At 46.6% G+C, this 27170-nt stretch overlaps 1 protein-coding gene across 1 annotated transcript in view; it reads left to right on the plus strand.

Annotated features, from left to right (window-relative positions):
• NAV2 (neuron navigator 2) overlaps positions 1–27170 on the plus strand; it is a 263629-nt gene that overhangs the window by 189516 nt on the left and 46943 nt on the right. The window contains exon 11 of the mRNA XM_088534263.1: positions 5883–6005. Coding sequence (XP_088390389.1) covers positions 5883–6005 — 123 coding nt within the window. The remainder of the gene's footprint in view (positions 1–5882; positions 6006–27170) is intronic.

Below are 27170 nucleotides of genomic sequence, written 5' to 3' on the forward strand. Positions count from 1 at the left end.
GACGTTAATGCGGAAACTGAGACATCAACAGAGCGAGAAAGCAACAGCGCTGGGATGTGGCCGAGGAGGAGGGAAGCAGGGCAGATCCCGGGGGGCTCTGCCCTGCCGCCTACCCGGCCCCGCTGCTGCGACCTCAGAGCATTTCCCTCTCCGCGTCCGATCGCGCAGCCGTCGCTCCGGGTGAGGAGGTCAGCTCCCTGCTTTGGGGGGATTTGTTTGGAAGATTTTTGTCTACTTTGGTCTCCCTTACCTATTTACCTTCATGTTCTTCCCCTCCTCTCTAATGAGAGGTAGAGTTAATCTCCCTTTTATCTTTCCTTGGGACAGAACAGCAGACAGTTGATCAAAAAGGCCCTTAAAAATTCTTTTCCTTTATTTTAAGTAGTGTTTTGACCGTGATCTCGTTATCCTAATGTGCAGTTCTCTGTGCAGATCAAGAGTCAACCTGTGCATTCCTGTTGGTCACAGGTTTTCGCCGGAGCACGGGACCTCTCGCAGGTGCAGCTGCTCTTGGCGGGGACAGAACGTTTTGGCCTGGACTTTATACCCCTTGGTTACTCTCCCAATTGGATTGATGCTGAGGGGTTGCTACGTTCCCATTCCAGATCCCTGTTGCCACAGCCTGTTAATGTTATTTGTGCGTGCGATCCTCGCGGGATTCTGATTTCTTCTTGTTTATTCAAGCCTTTATGCTCCACAGGGCTCTCTCTTGAAGTGCTGTGAATTCAGAGCTTAGAGGAAGGGAAATTACAGGGGAGAGCGGCTGCTTCGGGCTGGGGGATCTGGTGTGTGACCTGCTGCTCCGGTCAAACAGCCACATAAGGGAATTGTGCCCTGGCGGGTAAAGCATCTTTGTGGTCCAGAGGCCTGTGTAACTCAGAGCTGTATGGCCAAACGGTCACGGAAACACAGTTCTGTTGTAGGCTGAATTTCATTAGTTATGCCTAGTAGAAGGCACATAAGAGCCCAAGCTGAAATTGAGGATCGATTTCCTTGAATGTTTAATAGTGTGATCAATATTTATAGGGTTCCTGTGCTTCAGTAGCTTGATTTTGCACTGTCTATCAGCCAGACAACGATGCATCTTTTGCAGATGTCGTGCTCACGGGGGGCATGTCAGGCCTTCTCTTGGGTCCAGGCTTTACAGAAAGGAAAGGACTGTGCATTTTGCTGCAAGACCAAAAACTTTTCTCGACAGCAGTAGTTCAGAGGCAGTGTTTCCTCCTAATCTCTGCAGTGGCTACGCTTGCTGCTGCGGGTAATGCGGCTAACCAAGTCCAGCGTGCTCAGTCCAGGCGTTGACTGACTGTTACCTATACTCTCCACTCAATTATTTCTTGGCATGGTAAATACTTGTATATTTTTCTGTGCACTTTGGGTCACGGTGAGTTAGTCATCTTATTAAACGTTGCATTTTAAGTGTTACTCCTTTGAATGATAGGATTTCATCCAAGTAAAACTAGCAGATGAAGCTGCATGTGCATTCCTGATATGGCGGTAACACATGGGCATGACTAAGAGCCAGGGGTTTATTTTAACTTTTTCCCCCTGTGAGTGTGGTGTTTATGTGAATTGCGTTCTGTCTGGGCTCGAGCTGTTTTCCTACATTTTGATCCTTTTGACACTCTAAGCGGTCAATAGATAATATTGTAGCATAGTATTATAGCACAAATAGCACTAAAGAACTTAGCCAAGCCAGCTCAAAATGGTGACCTTCATGAAATGGCATTAGGAGACCCTGATTTCTGACTTCTTGGTGAACTATGCCTATGTGAATTCAGAATTAACTTTGGGTTTCAAGAGCTGATGTCCGAGCGCTACAAGAATGAAAAGAGAACAAATATGGCAGTGCTTAAACACAAAGTAAATCATACCCCCAGAGCTATACTTAAAAATCTTTAGAGAGGACACGGCTAGAATGTTACACAAGCATTTTCACTATTTTTAATGTTGCATAATATTTGAAAAATAATCTCAAGCTTTGCACTCAATTCAAGTCTTTTTTCCAATATCAGCCCTGTGTCTTGTGTTTAATGGGTTGTTGCAGGAAGTGTCTCAGATAATGTGCTGTCCTACAACATTTCTTGCTTCTGCAGTAAACACGCCAGCAGCGTTTTTAGGGCTAAGAGGTTCCTATGAGCAAAAGGATGGCTTCTGGAGGACAAACTCCTGTCCGCGATGCCGGGCTAACCGGCAGAGGGAGATGCGATCCCACACACGCCGCCGGCACGCGGTGTCCGCGCGGCAGGAGCAGCTTGGTGTGGGGAAACGCCTCATGGGCATTTCCTAAAAATAAGGGTGCTTTATTGCTCAGGAGCTTCCAGCAGCAGCAGCTCCTGCTGATGTCTCAGTGCTGGGATGCTCGTGTCGTTCAGCAAAGTCAGCGAAGAGCAGAGAGCTGCCCCGAGCGAGTTGTCTGCGAAGCCTGCGGAGGGCCTGTTCCAGCCTCTCCCCAGGAGTTTGCTGGAGTCTTGCTGTGTTTTCAGGCATGTTTTAATCACCTGGCTTCTTTGGAGGGGCTGCGAATAGTTAATACTGGCATGTGGAGGTTCACTGCCCTAGCCAAGAGGTTTTCTTCGACATACGACGCTCCCTTCCTTTCGGAAGGGGCATCCAACTCCAACGTGAGCAGGAGTGGGGAGTAAAGCGTTAGCCCGTTCTTCCTTTACATGAGCAGCCTGCAGAAAGGGGGAGAAACTGAGGCAAACAGCGGGAGCATAAAACCCAGCAAATAAAATAAAGTATACTTGATGTATTGTAATCTCATCTCTTACTCTGCTAACTCTAGCTCTTGAATGGCTGACAGCCCTGGACTGTTTTTTTCCAGCTTACTCCAGATGTGTGTTTGAGCATGTTGAGAATGATTTGTGTTCTATTAATTAGCTTATTAATTTGAATTTTTAAAGATTTGTAAAAACTGTAAATAGTTACTGATTATTAACCAAAGTAGATGAATTTATAATTTACCCTCACACATCTCCATAAAATCGGGCTACCTTAGATATAAAATGAAAATTTGAAAGAAATGAGCACTAGATTTGTGTTTATGGGCACCTGAAAGATGGTGTTTGGACTGAATACTAAGGATTTGGGTATTGTGTTAGCAGTGCCAAGCTAAAAGCTTAGGGCATGATCCTATTCCTGAATCCCTTTGTTGAAATACGGAAATTCATTGGATCAAAACCTGGAATTTAAACGCAGCACAGAACCTCAGGGTGATTATTCCTTGCTTTATTTAAGTTGTCCTCCTTAAAACAAATTCCTGGTTACGGTAACAGGAATGTTTTGGTCACACGTATTGTACTTCAGAGAGAGCAGCAGAGACTTTGGTTTTGATTTTTTAGTTAGACTCCTCCTCTGATATCCAGAGCTTGTTAAACCTCCTGATCTTATTTAACTGGCTGTAGTGACCAGTGCTTGCCAGGGCCCTGCGACCAGAACCTAACCAAGATAAACATTTGAAGAAACACAGTCACAAAAACAGGGCTATTTCTTAAGTGAAACAAGAGTATTTTTGAGTGTCAGAGCGTATGTGGATGCCTGGAATAGGCCAAAATATAAGTAAGTGTGTATATATGAGGTGCAAGGGCAAGCACAAAGGCGAGAGGCTCAGCCTGCCAGGTTGCACTGGTGCCTGGCATAGCCCAGGCCTCTCTCCTGCACGTGGGAAGGGAAATAAATCACTTTGGCATCAGAAATATCCTGAAAATATTGCCCTTGGAAGGACTTGTTACACCATTCAGAATTTCAGAGGCGCAGAAAAGGGTGTATTTGGAAAAAGAAAGGAGAGGCTGAAAGGTTTGAGTTGTCCTGGGAACACCAAAGCAGATTCTTTTATGCCTATGAAACATGCAGGAGGCCACTTTTTTTCTAGGAAAAAAGTGTCACCTGAAAGTGTTATGGAAGCTTGAGGTGTGAGTTTGAGGAGCGTGATAATGCTCTTGTTTAAAAGAAAGTTTTAGTTGAATTATTTTTATGGTCATACTGCTTAAGGGTAAAGCTATGATGATGAGTATTAATCATTCATTAATCTCTGAAAAGCAGAGCAATCGGAAGCGCCTTTTAACTGAAGTCATCACCATCTTGTTGCCTGTTCTGTGGGTTTTACTGCATCTGTAAGGGAGTCATCCCCGTTGGCTGTTGGTCCCATCCATAAAGGAACCCGAGCTATTAACTTTTTGGAGCATCTAAATTTATCCATCTGTGTACAGGACACGGGTCCCGGATACCGTGAATTTTTCTGTATCATATATTTCATTTTTTCCTTACGCTGGTGTAAGCAGCAAAGTACTTGTGTGTAGCACAGAGTGTTTTTGCAGAGTTCTGTTAACTCACAAATCTAGCACATCAGAATCAATTTGTCCCATTTTCCGTAAGAAAAGTTAAAGAAATAAATCTAATAAGTGAGTGGCCTAATAACATTGGTTAGACTGCAGAGACAGAGTTGTATCAAAAGAAACTTTGGCCTGTGTTTAGGAGCTGGGAAGGTTGTTGCAGATGTTGAAGGGCACATCAAGTGGAAAAATACATTCCTAGAGTGTCACCATTTCATTTAACATATTCCACGTAAGGAATGTGGAGAAGAGTGTCTTTTAATATTAGCTCATTTTTTTATCTATTTTTTCTGGTAGAAGGGCTAGTCCTACGCGAGAGCGCGGCGCAGCGGGTACAGCGCAGTGCGTGTGTGGGCAGGTCGGGGCGCTAAACCCGCTGGCGCCGGCACAGCAGGAGCCTTCGCAGGGAGCTCCGTGCGCCGTTGGGGAACGATACGCTCCGAAGCGCCGCTTCGCCCGCCTTTCCAGAGCTTAAGGAAAAGAATGTTCTCCTGTGGCAAGCTCTGTACAGGCTGTGTCAGACCAACGTTGGAATACCAGACCCAAGGCGAATTCCTCGCCGCGGTGGTGGAGCCGCTCGCCCGGGTTTTTCCAGCCGGCGTTTGGGAGCCGAGAGGCTCCCGTCCCCGCGGAGAGGGCTCCTTGGGGAACGGCCCCGTGTGCGCCCTGCCCGGCGCAGCAGCCCCTTCAGTGTTTTAGTAATATCTCCCGGTGTTTTAGTAACGTGCAACAGCAGAGTGCTGCGTAGTGCTGCATCTTTTACGCTGTGCTTTGATTTCATTGCCACATCAAGTGGTGAGTCTGGAAATCTCCACTTCGGTGCATCCCAGAATTGCAGTTAAACTAGGCCTTCAATGGCTTGTCTAAATACCAATCTTTTTATTTAAGTACCGTATTTTCATCCTCCTTAATATCTAAGGATAACAACGCTATTTAATTGCAGATGTCTGTGGGGATACAGATCAGAGTTGAAGACAGAACGTAATGTAGAGACCAAAAGAAGACTGATTTTTTTTTTTTTCCTGCTCTATGTGGATTTCTGATAATATGTTTTGAGATGTTTGTTGTTCACAGACCACGGGCAAAATCTAGGGTGAAGTCAAGAGATTTTTACAGTTAATTTCAACAGGGTTGAGCTTTCCAGAATGTTGTTTTAACCCATTCGGAATGGTTCCGGATGACATAACCTGTGCATTTTTTGGACCGTAAGGAGCGATTAATAGCATTAATTGCACATATTAAATGGTATGCATCCAGGCATCCTTAACAAAGCTGTATTCTTTCTTTGTTACCGATATGTTCAAATCCATGAGAGGCTGCAAAACAGAGTTGAGAACAATGAGAGAAAGGAGATGACTAAGTCCAGAGCTGCACAAAATCTCCAGCGTAATCAGGAGTAAGGCTTTCCTTGCTTCACTACCTGCCTAATTTTCTCAATCTAAAGTGGGAAAAAGGCAGTATACGCTCGAAACCATGGAGAAAGCATGAGGTACGGAAATACGCAAATGGATGCGCTCACGGCGGCGTTGTGTGTGTTCTGGTTTGCAGGTACATGACTGACGGCGGCCTGGGCCTGTACGCGCGGCGGCTGAACCGGCTGCCCGACGGGATGGCGGCGGTGCGGGAGGCGGCGCAGCGCGGCGCCCCGCTGGGCCTGGCAGACGCTGACAGGTGAGCTACGGCACGGCGCGGGCGCGCGGCAGCTCCGCGGCGGCCGGCAGCTGGATCCAACGCCAGCTGGAACTCCGCTTGGTGGCACCGGCCTTTCACGTGCTCAGTGCCAGCCCGAAAGCTTCCCCAGGTATTCGTTCACCGGTGCCAGGAGAAGCACCACTCTCCTTTGCTTGTTTCCTTGGCTTCTTGTCTGGGCTGCTGTGCACGGGGCATGGAATCATAGAATCACAGAATGCTTAAGGTTGGAAGGGACCTCTAGAGATCATCTAGTCCAACCCCCTGCACACGCAGGGTCACCTAGAGCACGTGGCACAGGACTGCGTCCACGCGGGTTTTCAACATCTCCAGAGAAGGAGACTTCACAACCTCTCTGGGCAGCCTGTTCCAGTGCTCTGGCACCCTCACTGTTAAGAAATTTTTCCTTAAGTTCCTGTGGAACTTTTGGTGTTTCAGTTTGTGACCATTACCTCTAGCTGTCGGTGGCCACCAGTGAAAAGAGGCCGGCCCCATTCTCCTCACTGCCTCCCTTGAGGTACTTATAGACACTGCTCAGGTCCCCTCTCAGCCTTCTCTTCTCCAGCTGAACAGGCCCAGCTCCCTCAGCCTCTCCTCATAGGGCAGATGTTCCAGGCCCCTGATCATCCTTGTGGCCCTGTGCTGGACTCTCTCCAGCAGCTCCACATCCCTCTTGTACTGTGGAGCCCAGAACTGGACACAATACTCCAGATACCGCCTCACCAGGGCTGAGTAGAGGGGCAGGATTACCTCCCTCGACCTGCTGGAAATATAGTTATGTTGCATAACATAGCTATTGAGGATTCTATTTTAATAGCATTTGAAATGCAGAAGACCTAATTTTTATCTCACTTCCCCTGATTCTTCGGAGTCCAGTGATTTGGTGTGAACAGCCCAGACCAAAGATCAAGTGTTTGACTAAAAACCCGTAATTCATGGGAGTGTGATCATACAGGCAGGCAAGGAGGGGCATAGTAATGAGACCTACGTTGTCAGAGCTGAGATAAATGATGTAAAAGACTCTTTTTGATGTAATGGCATCACACTGTAGCTGTTGCTTCTTCTTCCAAAGCAAACGGCTGAGGAACGCTGCTGTGGAGGTGCTAGGTGGATGTCAGTAAACGCTCTTCCTCCCCTGTTCCTGTGGCTTCTCAGCAGCTCTCAGTTCAGGGCAAAGCAGGGCATTTTAGGTGTAATAAGGACTTTGTATGACTGGTAATTTAGCTGCTGTTGGATCACAGATAAATTAAGTTGGTGCCAAATTTGGTGATGTTGTTATGTGTTGTTTTTATTTAGCCTTTTGTGTTTAGCCTGCAATACTTTTTACCTTACCAGCTCAGAACTTGGTGGTGGTAGTGCAGCAATTTAAAAATAGCTCCTCTTCGGTTGCTGCTGCTCAAAATCTGCAGTTTAAAGAAAAAATTAATCTGGGTTTCAGAGGCAGTTTTATTAGATGGAAATTGGCACGTGGAAAAGGCACATTGACACATACTGCACACGTGTGCAGTAAGGAATTGCCTGCTTCATTCTGTGAACAGAGGCAAGCAGGAACGCTGAACTGCTTTGTGGTACAGCTAGAAAACATGTGTGAACATTAAATTGAGCTTGTTCAAAGCAGATGTTAAGTGAATGCATGGGAGAACCAATAGGAAAGGCTACGAACCTGTAAGCATTAGGTTAATAGTGAAAAGGTTATCGGGGGATTTTTGCAATTTGCTCACTCATTTAGTTTCTTGTGTTATTAATTGTGGAAGTCTGGTTGCGGGGCTTTTCCACGGTGGCCCTATTAACACAAAGCACAAGGCCTTACAAGGTGCATTTTCCCCTGCAGCAGGGAAATCCAACTAGGCAGTTTAATTTAATGCTTGATTGCAAGGTTAATGGAATCACTGCACAACACAGCTGAGCTTATTTATTCACTTGAAGGCAATCTGTGTTTGTATGGAGCAAGGGGCATTTTTAATGCCCTTTTATTGAGTTTGCATTTTTTTTAAAAAGGTTGTAAATTAGCCACCTCTGGTTTTGTCTATTCTGTGTATATGAGCATGGTATTCACCGTCTGGTTATTTACATTTATTTTGCATTATCAGGCACAGCTGCTTCATCTGAGGCTTATTTCTGCCCTTACATTCATATATGCAACTTGCATTTCAGAGTCAATATAAATTGGGCAAAATACGAAGTGCAGATTTGAGTAAATCTCTCAGTAAGTGCTTATTTATGTAACCTTTGTTTAGATAAGGTAACTCGGGCCTGTGTAGACATATATCCACCTGAACGGGTCAGGAGGCTGTTAATGGATGTGAACTTGTCTGAAGTAACTTTTAAGGCTGCTTCTAAGGCACTGTCTATATCTAGTTCTTAAATAGCTACTTTGGGATATGATTAACTAGAATTGTTTCAGTTTTAGGCTTTACTTGGTGGTTGTGTGAGTTCTTGCACATTTATTATTCAGTTTGGAGATGTGCAGATTACATCACTTTGCATAAGAGTTTAAGGCATAAAAAAAGTTATTTCCAGATTTCATCTGGCATTTCCTTTCCAGCGTTCATCTGGCTGTTCCCGAGCTGCCTCCTGGGCTATCAGGTGACCGTGGCTTTGTAGTGGGAACAGCGAGGGCGTTTGTGGACTGCAGGTAAAACGTGGTTCACGTGCCGAGCACAGACAGGACTGAGCTGCTTGGGAGCCTTCCCATGGATGTGCAGCAACTACCAATGCCCTCCTGGTGCTCTGCCCTCAAAATAGCTCCCGTTCAGTTTGGCTGCCGGGACTCCCCACTGCAACCAGCTCCTGGCGCTCGGGAGCATTTGGAGCTGCTGTCAAGAGCCTGGATAATCCCCGATCAGTGTGTGGTACCAGGGGAGGAAACGGGAAGGAAAAATGGGAAGTGGAACTGTAGCAGAGTGAAAAGGCGGAGAACTTCCAAAGCATGGATCTATCACTATGTGAAAGATTTTTTTTTTCAAGTGCTATTACTTACAGTAACTTCTGCAAAAGGCAAAAATTATGATTTTCAAAAATAGGTAAGAGAATATAACGCTCGTATTTTTCAGGTGCTAAAAACATGTGGAGGTTATTTATGCATTTCTTGACTCTTGGTAACAGGTGATGCTTCACATTCCTGGCAGAAACCCCTCACACTGCAGTACGTTTAAATGCACCAGGTGCAAGTTAGCTTACTGGCTCCTGTTGCATGCTGAGAGCATTAGGAAAAGCCTTGGAGCTCAGTGCTGGAGGGAGGTTCTGGGGCTACCTTGATAGCCACGGGAGCCAGGATTGCACTTGATGCCCAGCAAGGGCAGCATGGTGCATAACAAAAGCAAAAAGGTGTCTGGAGTTTAAGCTAGTCTTCGTCCTAAAATGTTAAAACACAACTGGGTTAAGTTTTAGTCTTCGGATGGACTGAACTGTTGTAAAAATGAACGGAAGTGGATATTTGTGCCCCGTACCCTTTGTGGCAGCGGTGTTTTCGTCATCCCTCCGCCACGGCCTCACGGCTCCCGCCGGGCTCCCTCGGGAGCACTCGCGTAGGTGTTTGGGGAGCTTCCCAGCATGTGAACTTGCGGGAGATGGATCTGGTGCATGGGGCACGTGGAGGGAGGGAAAAGGGAGACCTGGACCCGCTGGCATCGTCTGCCGACGTCGGGAGGTGGCAGCCAGGAGGATGCGGAGCTGCTGCAGCTCGGCCACGCAGATTTCAGCCCACTAACCCGCCCTTCGCTTCCAGCAAGCCCTGGCAGCTGCCCTGGCGTGCAGCTGCTACAGTGGAAATCCACTTTTTCCCATTTTTCTTTTGGTGGAATGGTGGAACACCCCTCTAAAAGGCGCCGATAAAAATACCTACATTCTGTAGGTTAGAATAAGTGTTCACATCTTATTCGTTGTTCACTATATTTGTGCCATGAGTCATTGCAAAAGGTAACTCTAGGCTCTTAAATAGTTACCTTAGTAGCAAAGTCACAGAGCCGGTAAGATACTTGGTGCCTAAAAGATTTGCTGTGCTGGACAGTCTGTTTGCATTTTGTCAGTGAGTTAAAAAAGTACAACTGCTCCTCAGTGGGCAAGTTGTCCCTCAGTACCTTCCGCACCTCTCTGTCTGTCTTTGAAAGCTGACACATTTATCTTGAAAACTGCCTAGGAGATGTGAGGGAATTCACATTGCAGAGTTCCTTTGAAGTTTATGGCCTTGGGATCTGCTGATTAGAATCACAATGCCATATACTTTTATTCTGCAAAGAGTCTTTTTTTACAAGCTGTAGTCCAAAGTGGTTTTGGGTTACATAAAGTAATTCCAAAGTTAAGCAACAAATAGCAAGTTGAAAGCCGAGGTGTAGCAGCTATGCCCCAGGGCTGGAGGGAGCAGCACCACAAGGAAGGGGCACGTTTGGTTTCCAACCGAGGCAAAGGTAGGCACGGAAAGCATTAGCTTTTGTTCTAGTGGGGGAAACTGGGCACACATGTGGGCACTCAGCTCCTCTGCGGGTCTGAAATCGAAGCAGGCACTCTCATTGCTAAGCACAGGTTCCTAAATGTGCCCGAAGGTGTGTGTTAGCAGTCTGGAGGAGCTGTGGAAGAAAGGCGCTTAGTAGGGAGGAGGCAGAGGAGCAGGAGATAGGCAGGAAAGACATGATACCGTGTTTATGTGCTGCAGGAAACAGAAATGATCAGCTGTGGAGGTGCTTCCTGCAGAGACAGGCAGCAGATTATTACAAGGTGTCAAGTGTGGGTCTTTATTGAATTCATGCTTTTAGCGGACACCCAAACTGCTATTTTAATTCTTCAGCTTATTCTTTGAAGGTACCTATAGTCCCTCCTGGAAGAAGAGGACTCGAAGGGTCCGAGGGGCTGTGTGAGGTATGTCAACAGCTCTCAAGTTCGGAGCTTCCTTTTCCCTGTATGTTCCCCGTAAGCAGGTTGGCCCTTTTGCTGGAAGCCCACACTGCTACCTGTATACAGGTGAAGGAAACTTGTGTTTTTTTCAGAATTGCAGATATTGATGCTGTAGAAATAGGAAAGCTGCATAATTTAAGTGGCCGAGTAATTTGTACCTGGGAACAGTAAAATCATGATGCTATTTCACTGGGACTAGATTTTGCTGCAGCGACATTTCCTTTCACACACCGGCTTTTTGGGTGCAAATATAAAGTCGATCCATCTACTGAGACCCTCCTGATGCTCCTTGCTCCATTGCCAGAGATTAGCACTGTCTCTGCTATTGTATGAAGTGGCTTTTAAAATACTTGAGGCATGTGGGAAATTAAGCTTGTATTCGAAGGGTAAACAAGACTGCAGATACAAAGACCATTTTGAACTGTATCAGGGGCTTTGTGCTTTGCATGACAAACCGAAGAATGTGAAATGCTTGCTGACATAGTGCAGACTTTGTTATTTAGGTTTCCATGTCGAATGGCAAGAGAGTCAACATAGTCTCACAGCTGACCTACACCAGTAACCTCTGAGTTTGGGATTTAGAGATTGAATAGATAAAACTAATAACAGGCAGCTGTCAGGCTCCGAAGGGACCTTCTTAGTTTGGGACTATTTGACCAGTGTGGAAGGTCATTGTGGCTTTAAAGCTAATTTCAAGAAAGAGGATCTTTTAAAAAATATTACATGTATTATTAAGTGTTTCATTGTATAATGTCTGCTAAAGAGTCTCTCTTTGGGCTTTGCCATTCTTAGATAGCTCATTTGGGCTTTGCTGTTGTCATAACTATGCATTTTGTTAGAATGGGACGATGGATTTTGCTTTTTTTTTCTTTTTTTTTTACTTCTGTTCTTCATGTGTACTCTCCTTTTTATGATTATATCATATTATTTTGCTGCTAACCTACATGCTAATGAAAGTATTAATGTCAATAGCTGAGATAGAGTGTCCTGTTTACTGCTTGAATGCTTACTGTGCCCGCATTGTTGAGGAAACGCAATCCACCTTGAATCCACATCTGTGATGAGTGTGTCTTCCTGCGTGTGTTCTTTGGCTTTCCTTGGGCCTTTTGCTACTTTGTCTTTCCTTTCCATTCATTAGGTTTACTGAATATTCAGTCACTTTGCCAGCCCTTTTGTCTCCCAGGGAAGAGCTCTCCAACACGGTGTTGGCCCTGGAGCGGGGGGAGGCCCTGCCTGTAGTCACTGAGCAGCCTCCAAGGAATTCAGAATATCCAGATCCATGGCCTGTCTAGGGGAAATAGGCTTTGGACAGCTAGCTAAAACGCTCACAGCTGGACGGTCGAAGCACCCCTGTAAATTCCGCACGCACCAGCATCCGCAGCGGCGCGAGAGGCGTTCCCAAGGTGGCTGCAGCTTTGCGCTCCTGCTCGGAAGGCTGCGCGTGCGCAAGGAAAGCCCGTCCTCAGCCGAAGGCATCTAGGTTCTGCAGAACAGCTGTCCCGCAGGGACAAAATGCCTTAGCTTCATTTTTTGCTGCTCTGAGAGGCTGGAAGCTCCTGTATTCCAGTCAGGCCCTTCCTTGGTGTTCGGATAGAGCCCGTGGTGGCCAGCGAGCCTCTCCATCGCGGGCCAGCGTGCTGCGGGGTTTGCCGCAGAGCCCTGTTCTGCTCTGCGCCGCTGCTCTGTTTCCCCAGAGCTCCAGGTTTCCAGCAGTGTGATAAGGTGGCTTTGTGACCTGTTTATGGCAGCTGTAGGATTCACAGTGAGGTTGAGGCTCCACAGAACAAGCAGTAACTTCTGCTCTGAGCTGAGCCTCAGCATCCCACAGCTTAGGCGTTAAGGCAGCTACATGGGGCTTAGATACTCCCTGCTGTCATATGAACAGTCGCCAAGGTTTTAACACAATCTTATGTGGCTTAAATGTCCAGCTAGGTATACATTAGGTCATGATAAACATTTAAACGCTCTATGCCGGAAACACTTTGAGCTATGTTGCCTTATTACAATACTATTTGTAAGAATGCGTATAATGCGTTCTTATTAGTAAAAACTTGTGCTACTCTCCCTAAAAATAAAATAATCCGATTTTAATTTCACTCTATCCTGCAATTTGAGACTGATTAAGTTGGTGTAAGCGCCCCCGGACTAGTGCAAAACCTCCGTGCGCGGCTGGCGCGGGGGCCTGGCGGCTGTGTGGCTGGAGGCCCTGCTCGTGTGTGCCCGGTGCTAGGTGGTCAATAAGTAGCCAGCAGAGGAGCGTTGGGTGCTGGCAATCAGCCCCGTGCCTGGGCAAAGTCCACGGGTGGGATCAGCGCGTTGTAGCTGCGTGATCTAGTTGTTGCTGCTGTTTCTTACCTGGCAGAGGCTCAGCTCAGCAGCTGCTGTGGAGGTGCCATGTGCTGTCATCAGCCCCAAGTAACATATATATTTTTAAATCTAATTTTAACTTTTAAGTTTGTCTTCTCTGGTTATGTTGTTGGTTTAAGTTCCTTTTCATATATCTCAGCTAATGCATTCGTTTTGGTTTGGGGGAAATGAGCAAACCACCTTGAGTGTTCAAAAAGATTTTATTCCCCCTTTCATGTTCATTGGCAAGATTGATTTACTGTTGATTTGCTGACTTTCATCTAGGAATACTCTTCATAACATGACTTAATGCTTTAAATATCTCTTTGAAACCGTTGGTGCTATCTGATGCTATCTGATATGCACATGCATAGCTTTGTTTCATTGGTATTTTTATGCAAAGGTTTCCTTTTTATTTCCAGAGACGATTGAAGCAATGTTGTGTTTGCAGAATTGGAACTTAGCATGTGTATGCGGAAGGAATGAAGAAAATATTATCATGAAATAGCTAGAAACTTATCTCTAGACAAATATGTAATGCTCTGAAAAGCAAGTGGAGGGGAAGAGAGGGAAAATCACCAACGTGGGTCTCCAGGAGAAAGGCAGGAGCAGTGTGCGCGCGTTGGAGCTTTGTGCCTCCCGCATTGCGCCCGGAGGGTGGAAGCAGGGGTGTCCTCGACGTTGTGCCGTGGCAGCTGGCTCCGCTGCTGGGATAGCCTGGGAGCATTTTCCAGGTTAGCTGCTTCGCCCTCGCCGTGTTTTCCGGACTGGCCCTGCAGTGGTTGTAATGAGCTAAACGTGCGCCTGAGGAACCCATCGCTTCCCTGTGAGTCATAGCGTGTGTTTTCCTCCCCCCGTAATGCGAGCTGAAGTTGAATCCGTTATTTTGATTTGATTTTTAGCATGTTCTCTCTCTTTTTTTAACCTAAAAGAAGAGATTTATGACGCAGGGCAGGGGCGTAGGAGCACCTGCCAGCTTCCCGGGAGTTGTTTTTCACCTCTGGAAATCTCATCTGTGTCTTGGTCGGGTATCACTCTTCTTCATGTGACAGTCGCATCCCAGAACACAGGGTCTCCCGGTAACTAGTGCAAAAGGATACACTAAAGTGTGTATTCCCAGGCAGTTTCAGTCCTCATGTCTTCTTTCTGGTGTATCCCCTATTTTTTTCCCTTCCTCTCCTTTCCCGGCCCCAGCCTGACACTTTGGACTTTGCACCTGGATCTGTTTTCCCTTTGCTTTCTGGTTTCCACTCGCTCTCCACGTGCTGTCTCAGCTTCCCTTCTTGACCCTGGCCTCCAGGGCCCTTCTGAACCAAATTTAAAATCTATATTTTAAGACAGAATTTCTTATGGAAGATTTTAATAGTAAAATCATCCAGTGGTTGATTTTTCTTCTCTAATAATATGCAGGACTAACATGCTGTTCTTTACTGAACCCAAAGCCCATCCCTCAGTGGGCATGCTGCTTGGAAAACTTGAAGAAAAGGCTAATTGTGGAAAAATGCTAAACAATTGAAGTCCTTGCCATGCCGCCTGTTTCCTCGGGTGAAGGGGAGGGTGCAGCCTGGCCGAGGACAAACCCGCAGCCCAAAGCCCCTCAGGGAGGGATGCGGCGCGGCGCGGAGAGCCGCTCCTCTGAGCCCTGAGCAGGGCCGGGTGTTGGAGGGCCATTAACCACGCAGGATTTTCCAGCGTTCCCAACATTCAAGCAGAGGCCCAGGGGGGAGTTTCCCTGTTTTCTGTGCTGCTAATCATGGAGGGGAGAGAAGAACGAGTAGAAGAAATGAAAGATGGTGCTGTTTAAAGGAGAGGTGTTAGGCCCCAGCAGGATGCCCACCTGAGCTGCATCTTGGTAAATAAGCACTTGTTATGCTAATTGTCACCATTTTCAATAACACGATTTGCATACTGATTATACACGTGTTAATTACAGCGCACGCCTCGCCAATAATGCAGCTTTTGGTTTTAGCTGCTAGCGTTTTCACTTGCAAAGTGATGTGGAGTATTAAAGGCCATGGCGAAGTTCTGGATTGCAGGCACGTAGCCAAGGCAGTGCGCAGGGGCACGCGGGGCTGGGTGCCCGCTGCACCCACACACACACCAGCGATGCCCGTGGAAAAACGCCCGGGATCAGTGTCACCTCTGGCACTGACAACAGCTGTCGTTGCAGCTGGTTGTAATGAAAATAAAGTGAAACACAAGAGACACGAACCCGGGGGTTACTGGGGGCACGTCTGCAGCTACAGCTGCGTAGTGCCAGTTAAGCAGCTTCCATCCATGTAAAGCATGGGCATATGGCTGCATTTTTTATTTTATTTTTTAACTGGAGCACAAAGTTTAGTGGTTTTGTCCTGGTTTTGTTTTATGCTGGCCGTGGGATGACGGATAATACCTGGCTCTGCATAAAGCTGCGGCAGCATGGACAGGCTCTTCCTGGATTAATGGAAAGTCTTCCAGAAAAAACATTGCCCCTGCTTGCCCTCTGTGGGAATAATTTTGAGCACTGGAAAACAAGTCTTTAGTTTACTGGCACTGCAGCTAAAATGTTGGCATTTTGGTCGGAGTAGTTCTATAGCCCGACACATATATTTATTTTTTCCAGTGAGGCTTGCACAGAGCTGATGTATTTGCTGCCTGAAACTTATCCTGCAATACTCTGATATGTAGGGACATATAAGATAATTAAGTGATCTAAAGCTACAGTTTTATGGGGGGTTAGCAAAGATCAGAAATTCAGGTGTGAAAGCTGTGATTGCAGCAGTTGCTTAGGAGATAATATAGGAGTTTCTTATAGGGATGGACTTTGCCTTTGATGGACGTATAAGATAGACTTCAAAATAAAGCCTAGCTTTTGTTGAATTTGAGTGTTTGTATCTTGTTCTTTGGTTATTTTTCTATTAAAGTCACTTTATAGCTTGACTGAGTATTACAGAGGACTAAAAATCAAGCTGTAACGGTGTTAGCCTGGTATAGCAGTTCTGTTTAATTAGGATAAGTAAGTTTTCTGCTGGGAGGTGTTAGCTTTTGAAGAGCTGCAGCAACAAGAAGCAGTTACAAATGCAGAGATACATCTCCTGAGAGAGGCCAAAGCAGGAAAAGTGGAAGGAGGACTGTGTGGGTGACAACCAAATTGAATTTGCCTTGACTAAGATATATATATGGTTGAGAGCAGCACTCAGCAGTGGATGCCGTGGGAAGTCCAGTGGATGTTTTGGTACTTGAGCTGTAACTCAAATTTTATCTCTTTCTGGGTTGTCTTCCTCCTCCTCAGACAAAAGGAACATTGCTCCCAGATCACAGACTTGTATGACATCTTTCATACCTGGCATTTCTCTTCTGTATTGTATTCCTCGTTGACGAAGGCATTATTTTAGTAAGCTCAGAATACAAACTGTAAATACCCCAGGACATCTATGTTATATGTCCGTCCCAAAGCAGTTTTTCAGGTCACTGAGGTGACAAGGGCCTTGACGGCTGCACTGTGTTTATGACTTGTATGTTAGGGAGCAAGCTTAAAATCTTCGTGCATGCCAAAGGTGAGGAGGTCTCATAAAACTGTAAAATTATATTCAGTTCAGTAGTTTAGACTGGAGGAACAGGTTTCTCCTCCATAGTCAATGGCACGTGTGTTAAAATCTGTGATTTGCAGTCCTGTATCAGAGGACTAAATTTTATGGAATGGAGAAGGAAGCTGTGTTTAAAGCAATGTTAATGAAATTTCACTCTTTCATTCTACCAGGTTGACTGCTTGTGTTTGGTGATCAGATTTCTTGTCATTTTACATAGGTTCTTTTTGCTCCTATCATAGAGCATGTTTTATATAGGATGTATTTCATATAAACCACTACAGAATGTATCTGTTAATTTTATTGTTATGTTTGATTGGTTTTTCGTGTAATTCATGTGCTGATAAAATGCCTTGCTCAAGAAGCTGGATTTGGTAGTGGGGTTTAAATTCAGAAGCAAGTGCTTGTCCCTGGCTGAAGTGAGTCCAGCTGCTGGAATTTGTCAGGAATTCCATGGAGGCAATAACAGCACACAAACTGCAGGACAGCTCAGCATCTTGGCTTTGTATTGCTTATTGATTATTTATCCCCCGCTGCTGCCCTTCTCTCTGCTGCCAGCAGAAAGGAGCTGTTTCTGCTTAGTGACTCCCATGTGCAGGTTTATTTGAAACAGGTAGAGTATAAAACATACCTAACGCTTGTGTCAACACAAGCGCTCAGTGGGGGCTATTGCAATTTTAGATGATCTTTAAATCTAAGATGTTATAAAACCCTTTTTAGCATATATTTTGTGAAGATATTCCTTTCTCCATCACGCGTGTGTAACCTTGCTGGGTGAAGTTATGAATTTCTTGAAGAGTTGATCAGAGGAAGGATATTCTTAGGAAATCAGTCCTAAGTCTGTCTTAGACTGTCTTCATAGTACATAATCAATGCAATAATTGTTATTTTTATTCCAAACATTCATCTTTCCTGTGTGCACATCCTCTTCGGGGCTGGAATCCTGACTCTGGAAGCCTGTGGCAATTTTGCCATTGTCTTAAATAGTAACATCATTTAATTTCAGGACTCCATAATCGTAAAACTCTCAACAGTCATTGGGAACGTACACCTGAAGTGCTGCTGTGCTTGTATGAAGAATCTCCCCTGCATAATCTTCTCTTGCAGGGCACCAACGCCAGTGGAATAGTCTGTAGGAGCAGCATTTTCAGAGGAGAAAAAGCAGCACCGTGTCCACAAGGAGGAGACAGGCAGGCTGATTTACGTTCGTTTGGCTGTGCAGAGCATAATCTGACCTGCTAAAATTAGTGCTGGGTCACTCCTGGGAAACCTGACCATGCACTGGGAAACTCTCCCCATCTTTCCTGAACTGTATGTGCAGGACTGTAGGGATGTGTGTGCTGTGCAGATCCTCTTAGAGAAGAAAAGAGGAAAAGGCCTCGGTTATTTCAGGCGTCGTATTTTTTTCCATATAAAAATGAAATGCAGACTGTACCCACCCTAGTTCAATCTCTACTTTCAGGGAATTCTCCAAGACAAGAGAGGAATCTGGCCCTTGAGGCTTAAAAACATGGAATAAAAGAATGTTTCATAGTGTACGCCCTTCATCAGGCTGCAGATTTTATGCCTCTTCCATTCAGCAGAAAGAGAGAAATTCAAAAAGGTATCTCATTTTTGCTGATCCATTCTACAACCACAGCGAAAAGACAAAATTTCACAGGCTTGTGGCAGTGCACGTGTGTGTATATATAAGTGTGTATATATATATATATGTATATATATATATTTAAAAAATTGTGGAGCTGTGCGGTTCCATCGTTGCTCTACATTTAATTAGAAATCCCTTCCCTGGGATTGCCAGTTTTGTTTAAGTGCAACAGGTTGGTCTGTAGATTTGCCTTTAACGCAGTGTGTAGGCTGTTTCTGCTGACATGCAGAATTTTAACCCTGATATCTGATGCACGGTAGTCGTTAAGTGAAGCATTGTGCTGTGTTCTTGCTTTTATGGCCTCGTGGATATTTTTCATCGATAAATATGCTTTTAAAAGGTTTATTTTTGTTTAACGTGCACAAATTAACAGAAGCATTGCAAGTGCAGTCGTTTCCGAAGTGAAATTTGGCAGACAAACCTTATGAAATAGCTTATAAACACTCCGAAGTGTAGCGTCTTCCCATGCTGCACTGTTTGCATTACTTTCACAGTCATTGCAATCAGCAAGAGCAGACATTGTATAAGCAACAAAGTGATGTATCTCAGCCAATTAGGAATATAAAACTGAGGAGGTGTAACACGTTGAAATAAGCCCCAATTTCAGGCCTTACAGAGTGCTCTAAGGGAGAGCTTGAAGCAAAACAAGTGTCTTGCTGCTGTAAGCTAGAGAGCAAACCTGTAATCGTGGTTTTCGGGCGTTTCCAAAGAGAGCCAAAACGCAGGTTTTCTTGGGTATGTTTTCTTGCTGCAGAATTTCTTTGCTAAGTTCAGACCAGGGATGCAGTCGTGCTAAAGGCAGCAGCGTGGGGGTGCCCAGGTTTTATTGCCCTGCACATTAGGACACTTTGCAACCTTTTCAGAGCAGCTGTTCTTTAGGTAAATTAATACCTGGAGTCTCTTTACTGCTCTCAAACTTTAACTGCCCTAAAAGAACTTACTGCAAAGCTGTTGGCAGCTTATCTCACCCCATTGCTATGTGGCAGTCCTAACACAAGCGCTTTTATGCGCTGCAGCCATAACACGCTAATCTTCCCAACTTCCTGACCCCAAGACTATGGTTATTGCTGCGTGCACGGTTCCGCCAGCGATGTCCCCCCGTGCGTGGCGTGGCGGGGATCGTGTTGCACGGTCCCTCCTCCTCCTCGTCAGCGCAGGGGCTGCCGGCGAGCGGGGGACAGCGAGGCTGCGGAGCGGCACCGCCGGGAGCGTCGCGCTGCCGCGCTGGATCCCGCCCTTGTGGGGAGCTGCCGACTGAACGGGTGCGATGTTCTCCTTCCTCTTCCGTAGGTTACAGTTTCAGATATGATCGTTTCTGGCGTTAGAATATTGTTCTTATTTATGAGCAGAACACGCCGGTTGCTAATTTTTGTTATTTTACCGGAAAAGTGTTTACAGATCAGAAGGAAGCTTGTCTGAATGATTTGTTGATTCTTGTATGCATCTGTAATATCTAAAAGTTATCTGTAGCAACTAACACACGGTTAAATGAATCACTGGTAAGTAGCTTACGGGATTTGCTCTTGAAGAGCACCTTTAACTGGATTAAAGCCCGCAGAGAGTTTGGCCAGGTGAAGAGTCGACAAATGGATTAGTAGTAGGCAATTAATATCTTCCCCCTCACTTTTATGGTGGATAAGGCAGTGTTTTGTGTCTTATCAAAGGCTCTTTCTGTACACCGCAAGTGTGTGTGCATGGACTTTGTGTCCGTACGCACGCAGAGGGGCCAGGGCGACCGCGCTGTGGGCCCCAGGCATCCCCCGAAGCAGAGGAGAGTTGTGTTGGTGCGTGTGAGCTGTCACCAGACTGACTTCATGCAGATAGAGTCCAGCTGCAAGGCGGAAGGAGACAGCCCTTTCTCCATGTGAGCACAGGCCTCGTGTTGGACCATGCCCTCCCCAGGCCGCCCTTATCGCTGGCGTTGCTCTAGACAGCCGGTCTGTGAACTGCCGCTCTCTTGGTTGCTGTAGCAGCACGGCGGCCGCTAAAATACAGACTGCAGAGCGGAAAGGCCGGCGTAGGCCGCAGCCCGCTTATTTCAAGGTTTTGGCAGAAGAATTTCTCCACCAAGCCTTTATTTTGTACCCGGTGGATTCTTGTGGTTTAACTCTTTCAGTCAGAATGTGACAATATGGTAAAAGAGGCGTTTTATTTAAAACGGGGCGCGGAGCCGTGCGGAACTACCTCCCGGAGGTGGTTGTTTTCCGCCTGCCCTTTCCTTGGGGGCGGCTCTAGCTCCGGGCTGGATGGCTGGTGGTTTTCCTGCAGCGAGGCTGGAGATGCAGTGCTTCTGCATCCCACGGGCCTCCTGCATCCCACGGGCCTCCTGCATCCCACGGGCCTCCTGCATCCCAAGGGCTGCCGGCGCCTTCCTTGGCTCTGCAGCAACCTGGACAGCGGGGAGGTGGCCGCCCCGATGAGCCGGGCGGTTTCCCGCTCCATGAATGAGCCTTTCCCTGCCTGGTCCCTTCTCGCTAGAGCTCGTCGCGTTCGCTCACATCAGGAGCTGCAGGAACTACAGCAAGGAGGGGGTCGATGTTTGCCATGTTCCCACTTTAAGTAGCAAAATATGATGAAAACCTGTAGATGCTAACCTGAATTTAATCCCTTTTCTCTGTGCGTAGGTCCGAGTTCGTGAGCTCACACCTTTTTTCTCTATCCTGTTCTCTCTGTTTTACCCTCCCATTCCCTCTCCTTAAGCCCTCCGTCCAGTCAGACTCACTAGCTTGCCTCAGGTTTACATCCGATCTCTCTTGGTCTCTGGATCTTTCCCAGGGACCACATCCCATCTCTGTCCCCAGGCTCCAACAAGTCTCCTCGGAGCATTTCACCCACCAACCTGTTGTTTTTTCCCGTCTGGGGCAGCTTCTCCTCTGCTCCCACTGATCTTGAAGCAGCCTCTCGACTAGCGCCCCCCGGCATCCTTGTCCTCTTGGGGTGGCCTTTCAGGTCAAGCCCCAGTGCCAGCTCCAGCACACAAGCCCTTTATTCCTACGGCTTGAAGTAAGGATTGGTATACCCAATAACTGCTCGTAGAAGTTGTACGTATCACCTCCCAGGATCAGAAAGTCTTCATGGAAAGAAAAATATTGAAAACCTCTCATGACCAAAAAAAAAAAAAAACAGTATTTTGTCAATATTCCAAATATCTTCCGGTGAAACAATTGGGGTATCTCCTAATGCTGCGGTATTCTCATAAAAATATACAAATTGTAGTTATTTCAGCAGTTTCGCTGTGCAATCTGTATGTGAGAGTGTACAAAAGAAGTGCTTTTCAGGCCTGCAGGCTGCTAGCTGAGATCACACCTTGTCCCTTAGTGCCCTAAAGCGCAGGGCGGCTGGCACAAGCCCTCGCGTCTGCGCTGCGCTGTGTGATCCGCAGGCCCCGGCTGCCCGTTTTACAGCCCTTGGCTCCCAGCTTTTCCCAGATGATCCGGCAGCAGCGTGAGCTCGCCTCCTTCTCTCGGCACTTCAGGGGTTAACGCTGCGGAGGGATCGGATTTCTTTGCCGGGGAAGTTTCTGATGATCACCTTGGGGCTGCGCTTTGCTCCGCAGTGTCCTCCGGAGCCGCGGAGCGTTCCTTGCTCCCTCGGAAAAGCCTCTTTTTAGAGAGCTCCGCCGTGCCGGTGAGTGGATGGTGGCCCAATGAAGGTGTCAGCCTGTAAGATCAATCTCAGCCCCTTCTCTGGAATTCCTCATGGGCAGCAAGGTGGCGAAATGCTTTGGCCGGGGAATATTGCAAGGTGAGGAGCGCTGTGTGCTTGGAGAGCCAGGTCTGTGTGGTGCCTTGTCCCTCTGCTGCAGGGCAGGCAGTGGGCAGTAAATAGCAGCTTTCTCCCTGCTTTTTACGTATTGCGTTTGAATTGCTGAATACTACCTCAAATTGATGGATTTCTGATAGGTGGCAGGCATTTGAAGGAAATGACAGGAAATTAAGTATTGCTTTTTGTCTTTTTCTGACTTTGCCCCAGCCGCCTGGAGGGTTTGTTGCCTGATCATCAGCGTTCAATAGGTTGTAGACCAGCCAGGTATCTTTCCTGCTCGGGTTAGTGCCTCTTAGCCTGGGAAAACTCCAGGTTTTTGTTATTGCTGGGTGCAAGAAGCCCCTTTTGGTGCGCCCGAGGCTGCCTCCGAGCTTTGCCGCGGCACAGGGCCACACGATACCCACTTCTCACTCCTGTGCCAATTTCCGTGGGCTTCCGGAGAGACTCTTTGTCTGAGGAAGCTGATCTGATCTTTTTCCTTTCGCAGCCTCTTTCATATCAGCCTCATTTTAAAGCCTGAGCTCGCCTGGGCTTTACGGGTGCTAGTCACGGTGTTGCAGGAGCAAACAGCGGCTTTCCCGGGCCAGAGGGAGGGAACGTCTCCCCTGCCTCGTGCCCGCGTTGCCGCCTTCAGCGCCGGCGCGGCAACACGAGCTGCTTCCCGGCGGCTCCGCTTCCCGCGGGACGGCGCCGTGCCCAGCCGCCCCATGAGCGCCTCTCCGTTGCCAAGCCCGCCGTTCCTTGGAGTGTGTGTCAGCGGACACAAGGGCTTTCCAAGAGGCGCGCGTTCCCGTGCCGCCTCCCGCCGACGGAGCGCGAGCGAGCTCCGGGCCCCGGAGCAGCGCGCGGGCGTGAGCACAGGTTTGTGCCTTGGCTGGCTCGGCAGAGCCTCACGTTTTTGTTTCCACGCGGCCCTTCATTCCTTTCCTTCCCCTTTGTCGTTACGTCAGCGCTCAAAGAATTTAGCTAATCTGTGTTTTTCCCCCATCTTTGTGTTGTTATTTCGCCCGGGAGCTGGGAAGCTTCCCTTTGTTTCGCTCTCCCCTGCCAGATCAAGCTCCGGAGGAGGTTTCCAATCCGGGATTTGTGTTCCCGGTGCTGCATGCCCTGGCTTCAGCAGGGCTTTTGCCTCATGAGGGAAGGTGACCCCGAAGGTGTCAGCTCCGCGATGAGGAGAACGTGTGAGCAGCTGAGGAGGGCCAGGAGCCGGGGCCTCCGCCTTGGTGCTGCCCCAGAGACGTGTCCGGCTTGTCACCCCCCCCCAGGTGGCCGTTCCTCTCTCCCCACCACCACCCCAGAGCTGCTCCTTGCTCCCCACTGGGATTTCTGACGTTTTCCATGATAGCCAGTGAGGCTTCACGTCAAGCTCGGAGGACCGAGGTTCTCTTTCCAGCCTGCGCTCGCGTAAATCAGCTGGAGTCCGTCAAGTGGCCCAGAAATGACCGGGGAGCAGCACCCATCCCCAGGGCTTCACGTGTGGTGCAAGGTGCTTCTCCCTGGGCTGCGCCTCGGGGTTCCTCCAGCCCTGGGGTCAAAGGCAGGAGCTCACGCTGATTTATCACCTCGCCCCGAGGCTGCATCACGCCGAGGAACAATGGTTTGGAGCAATGGCCAAGAAAACAAGTTCCACCAGTCAAGCTGTGCACCCTAATACAGTTACCCAACTGCTGCTCCAGTAGTGTTTTTGAAGCCGTGCAGGTAAAACAAAACAGAACAGAACCACCTTTTGCTTTTGACAGTCTTGCTCTTCAAAGCATTTCAGTGTTACGGTGACATCCCTTTATTTAGAAACATTTTTTTAAAAAATTAAATGCCTATAATAAATTGTAAAAGAAGGGATTTACTGAAGACAAGTGGATTTACGGGAGAAGGTGGGTGATTTATATCCGCTTAAAATACATTCTGAAAGTGGGTTCTCCATCCATTCTTTTGCAAACAGTCATTTATCACCCTTCCTAATGCATTTGAAAAGAAAACTATGCAAGGACTAGTGTATGGTTTTTGGAATCCGGATACCCTGATGCCGATGTTACAGAAAATCTCTGCAGAAGAAAGCAGTGGAATTCTTGCTTTATCACACAATTAAATTTTTTTTTCTGCCTTTTTTTTTTCTTTTTTTCCACTTAATCCTTTGAAAAGGCTACAAAGTTTCAACCATTTTACATTTTCACTTTTTTTGTTGTTGTTCTCCTATCAACTAATAAATAGTTAAATTTTTAGGTAGAAGAGGATAATTACCACATTTCCATTTGAGGTATTGTAGAGCCCCAAGGCCCCGTCTTTGACGAACGCATTTTTCAGCAGCTCATTGTAATTTCGGTTTTGACTGAAGATTCAGCAAAGTTAAAACACACCCTTTGCCGGGTAAGGGTGCGTTTCAGCCCTCCACAATGGCTTTATTTAGTAATGTTTTAATGACTCCTTTGCTTTGGACTTGCAAATGTGGGAATTGCTGCAGTGAGGGGGCGTCCCGAGGGCTGCGGCGAAGGCTCCATGTGCCGGCCAAGCTGACAAAGAAGAGCCAATTCTGGGGATGATGATTATGCCAGATGGAAACATGCTGATAGACTGGAGGAAAACGCAAGTCTGAGGATAACTGCTCTGCAAACCGGTTTCAAAAAATAAAAAAAGCAAATTGGCTTTGAGCAGTTAGTTGACCTGATGCTGTGCGTCGGAGGTGCATGCGTTGCTTTAGGAGCAGCGTTAGTCACGTTGGGGTTGGGGCGAGGAGGCCTCTTGGGTTAGTGCGAGCGCGCCCAGCCCAGGAGAGAACGGGAGGCCTCTTGGGTTAGAAGTGGTGTGTTCCGAGTAGCTCGCTCCAATTTAAGGGGAAACCACTCCTGCCACATAACAGAGAGCAGCTTGAGAAGGAGGAGGCTTCCTCTCCTACGGGGAAGTACAAGGTACTGGGTCAGCCAGACTGGGAAAGCTTCGAGTTGGGATTGGGCTGTAACCCTGTAAGTCCTGCTCGCCAAATACCCTCCTCACCTTTAAAGTATTAGTATCAGATGGGGGCAGCTACTTTGCACTTAAGGCACGCTGACAGGAGTGGATACTCAGGACCCCGCAGTATTTAGTGCTGTTTGAAGCTTTGCTGCGCCCGTAGGTGCATCTCATCTGAGAAAACCTAACGTGAATGGAGCTGTTTGACCCCATGTACAACCTGGCAGGGTTTCAGTAGTGCCGATGTTTTTTCAGTGGGTGGCTGTGTAATTTCCCTATATATGAGACGAGAGGGTGAAATATGCTTTCAAGAACTCCCGTAATGTTCAGTAATCAAAGGAAAGCTTCAGTCGATTGATCAAGCAGAGGAAGGAAAGCCCAAGCATCCCAGCTCCAAGTCATGGTTGAGCAGGCTTTTGCTGACATCAGGAATTATTAATTGCAGCAGCTAAATTACAAAGATGTTATCGTGCCTTGGGAGCCAAGAGAGCTGTAATTGCCAGGGCTGCTGAGACTTCCCATTTCGCTGCCTTTCTTTTGGCTTTAACCATCCAGACACTGAAGCAAGGTAAAAGGGAGCTGATTTACGTGGAGGGCTTGGGGTTGCCTCGAGAGCAGGGCAGCAGAGTCTGTCAGTTTGTTCACGGACGCTCTATGTTCAAGATGCTGCGGGCACGACGCGCTCCTCTCCTCTAGCAGACTGACCAAGACGGCTTTTCCTTACGGTGCAGGGGGCTTCTTGGGGTGAACGAACAGCTCTTAATAGGAAGGATGCTTAAAAACAGCTTGAACTATGCATTTTAATGGAATTAGACACCTGTCTTTGGACCTCAAGAAATATTTTCTTTTTCTTTTGATTTTTTTTGAAGTTTGGTTAAAAAAAAAAAACTTCTTGGTTAAAAAAACTTCTTGGTTAAAAAAACTTCTTGGTTAAAAAAAAAACTTCTTTTGAAGTTTGGTTAAAAAAAATAGCAAACTTGAAAATGCAAAGTGCGAGTTGTTCATAATTTTCATCAGAAAATAACAAGTTTAAAGGCCAGGATATCTTGAAGAAGAGGCCACAGCAGTCAATGTATTCAGATGCATGTTTCCACCTTTGCCCAGAGGCACATGTCCCGGTTCAGAAGGGCACTTAAATATTTCCATAGTGCCCTAAATTGCTGCACTAAAGTCAATAGCACTGACTGATACCGGTAAAACTACTTGTGATTGCAATTAGACACATTCTTTAGATGCTGTTAAACTCGGGCCAGGGCTAGGTTAAGAAAGGTGTGTGGTTAGAAAAAAAGAAAAAAAAAAAATCCCCTCATTGGAGGACTTGGTTTGCAATACCCAAAATGCATATTTGTCCATTAAAACAAAAAGTTATTTGGTGGGAATGAGGGCTGAATTATGTATTGTCAGCAGATAACACTAGTAAGTGTATTCATTTTATCAGAAAACAATATTTTTTCTCCAAATGCGATATACCTATAAGAAGGTTAAACTGTTGAATACGGAAAACATCAGCACTGCTCATTTTGCAGGGGAAGGCTTGTTTTTTGTAGGTTCAGAAATAAAAAGAGAAATTGTTGATTGTTACAAGAAACTTAGAAAATGACCAGTGAGTTTATATGTCTAGTTATTTTAATATCAGTTTTATGAACTTATTTATAAGCTTGTAACATCTAGGAAGTGCTTTTTGTTGTAGGTCTTCAAAAAAAAAAAAGTATTAGGTATAGGTCCCGTTTTTAAAAAATGAAATGCAGAGGTAGTAGAACATTTAATATATTACAATAAAAGTACCTAATTGCCTGCTGTAAGGACAGGTACTGCAAAAAGGAATTTCAGTTCTTTTCCAAGTCTTCAATTTTTCCATCCTGGAGGAAAATTTAGGATTTTTTTCCCCTTACCTTCCTGGATTTCTTTATACCACCAGCGCATCATACATTGAGTTATGCTGAACATGATGCCGGAAAATTGTTTGCCAGTTTATAAATCTTTGCCTTA

This window comes from Tinamus guttatus, unplaced genomic scaffold (genome assembly GCF_059628265.1).
Source record: "Tinamus guttatus ecotype Peru unplaced genomic scaffold, ASM5962826v1 Tinamus_guttatus_pri_ptg000546l, whole genome shotgun sequence".
Taxonomy (NCBI): Eukaryota; Metazoa; Chordata; class Aves; order Tinamiformes; family Tinamidae; genus Tinamus; species Tinamus guttatus.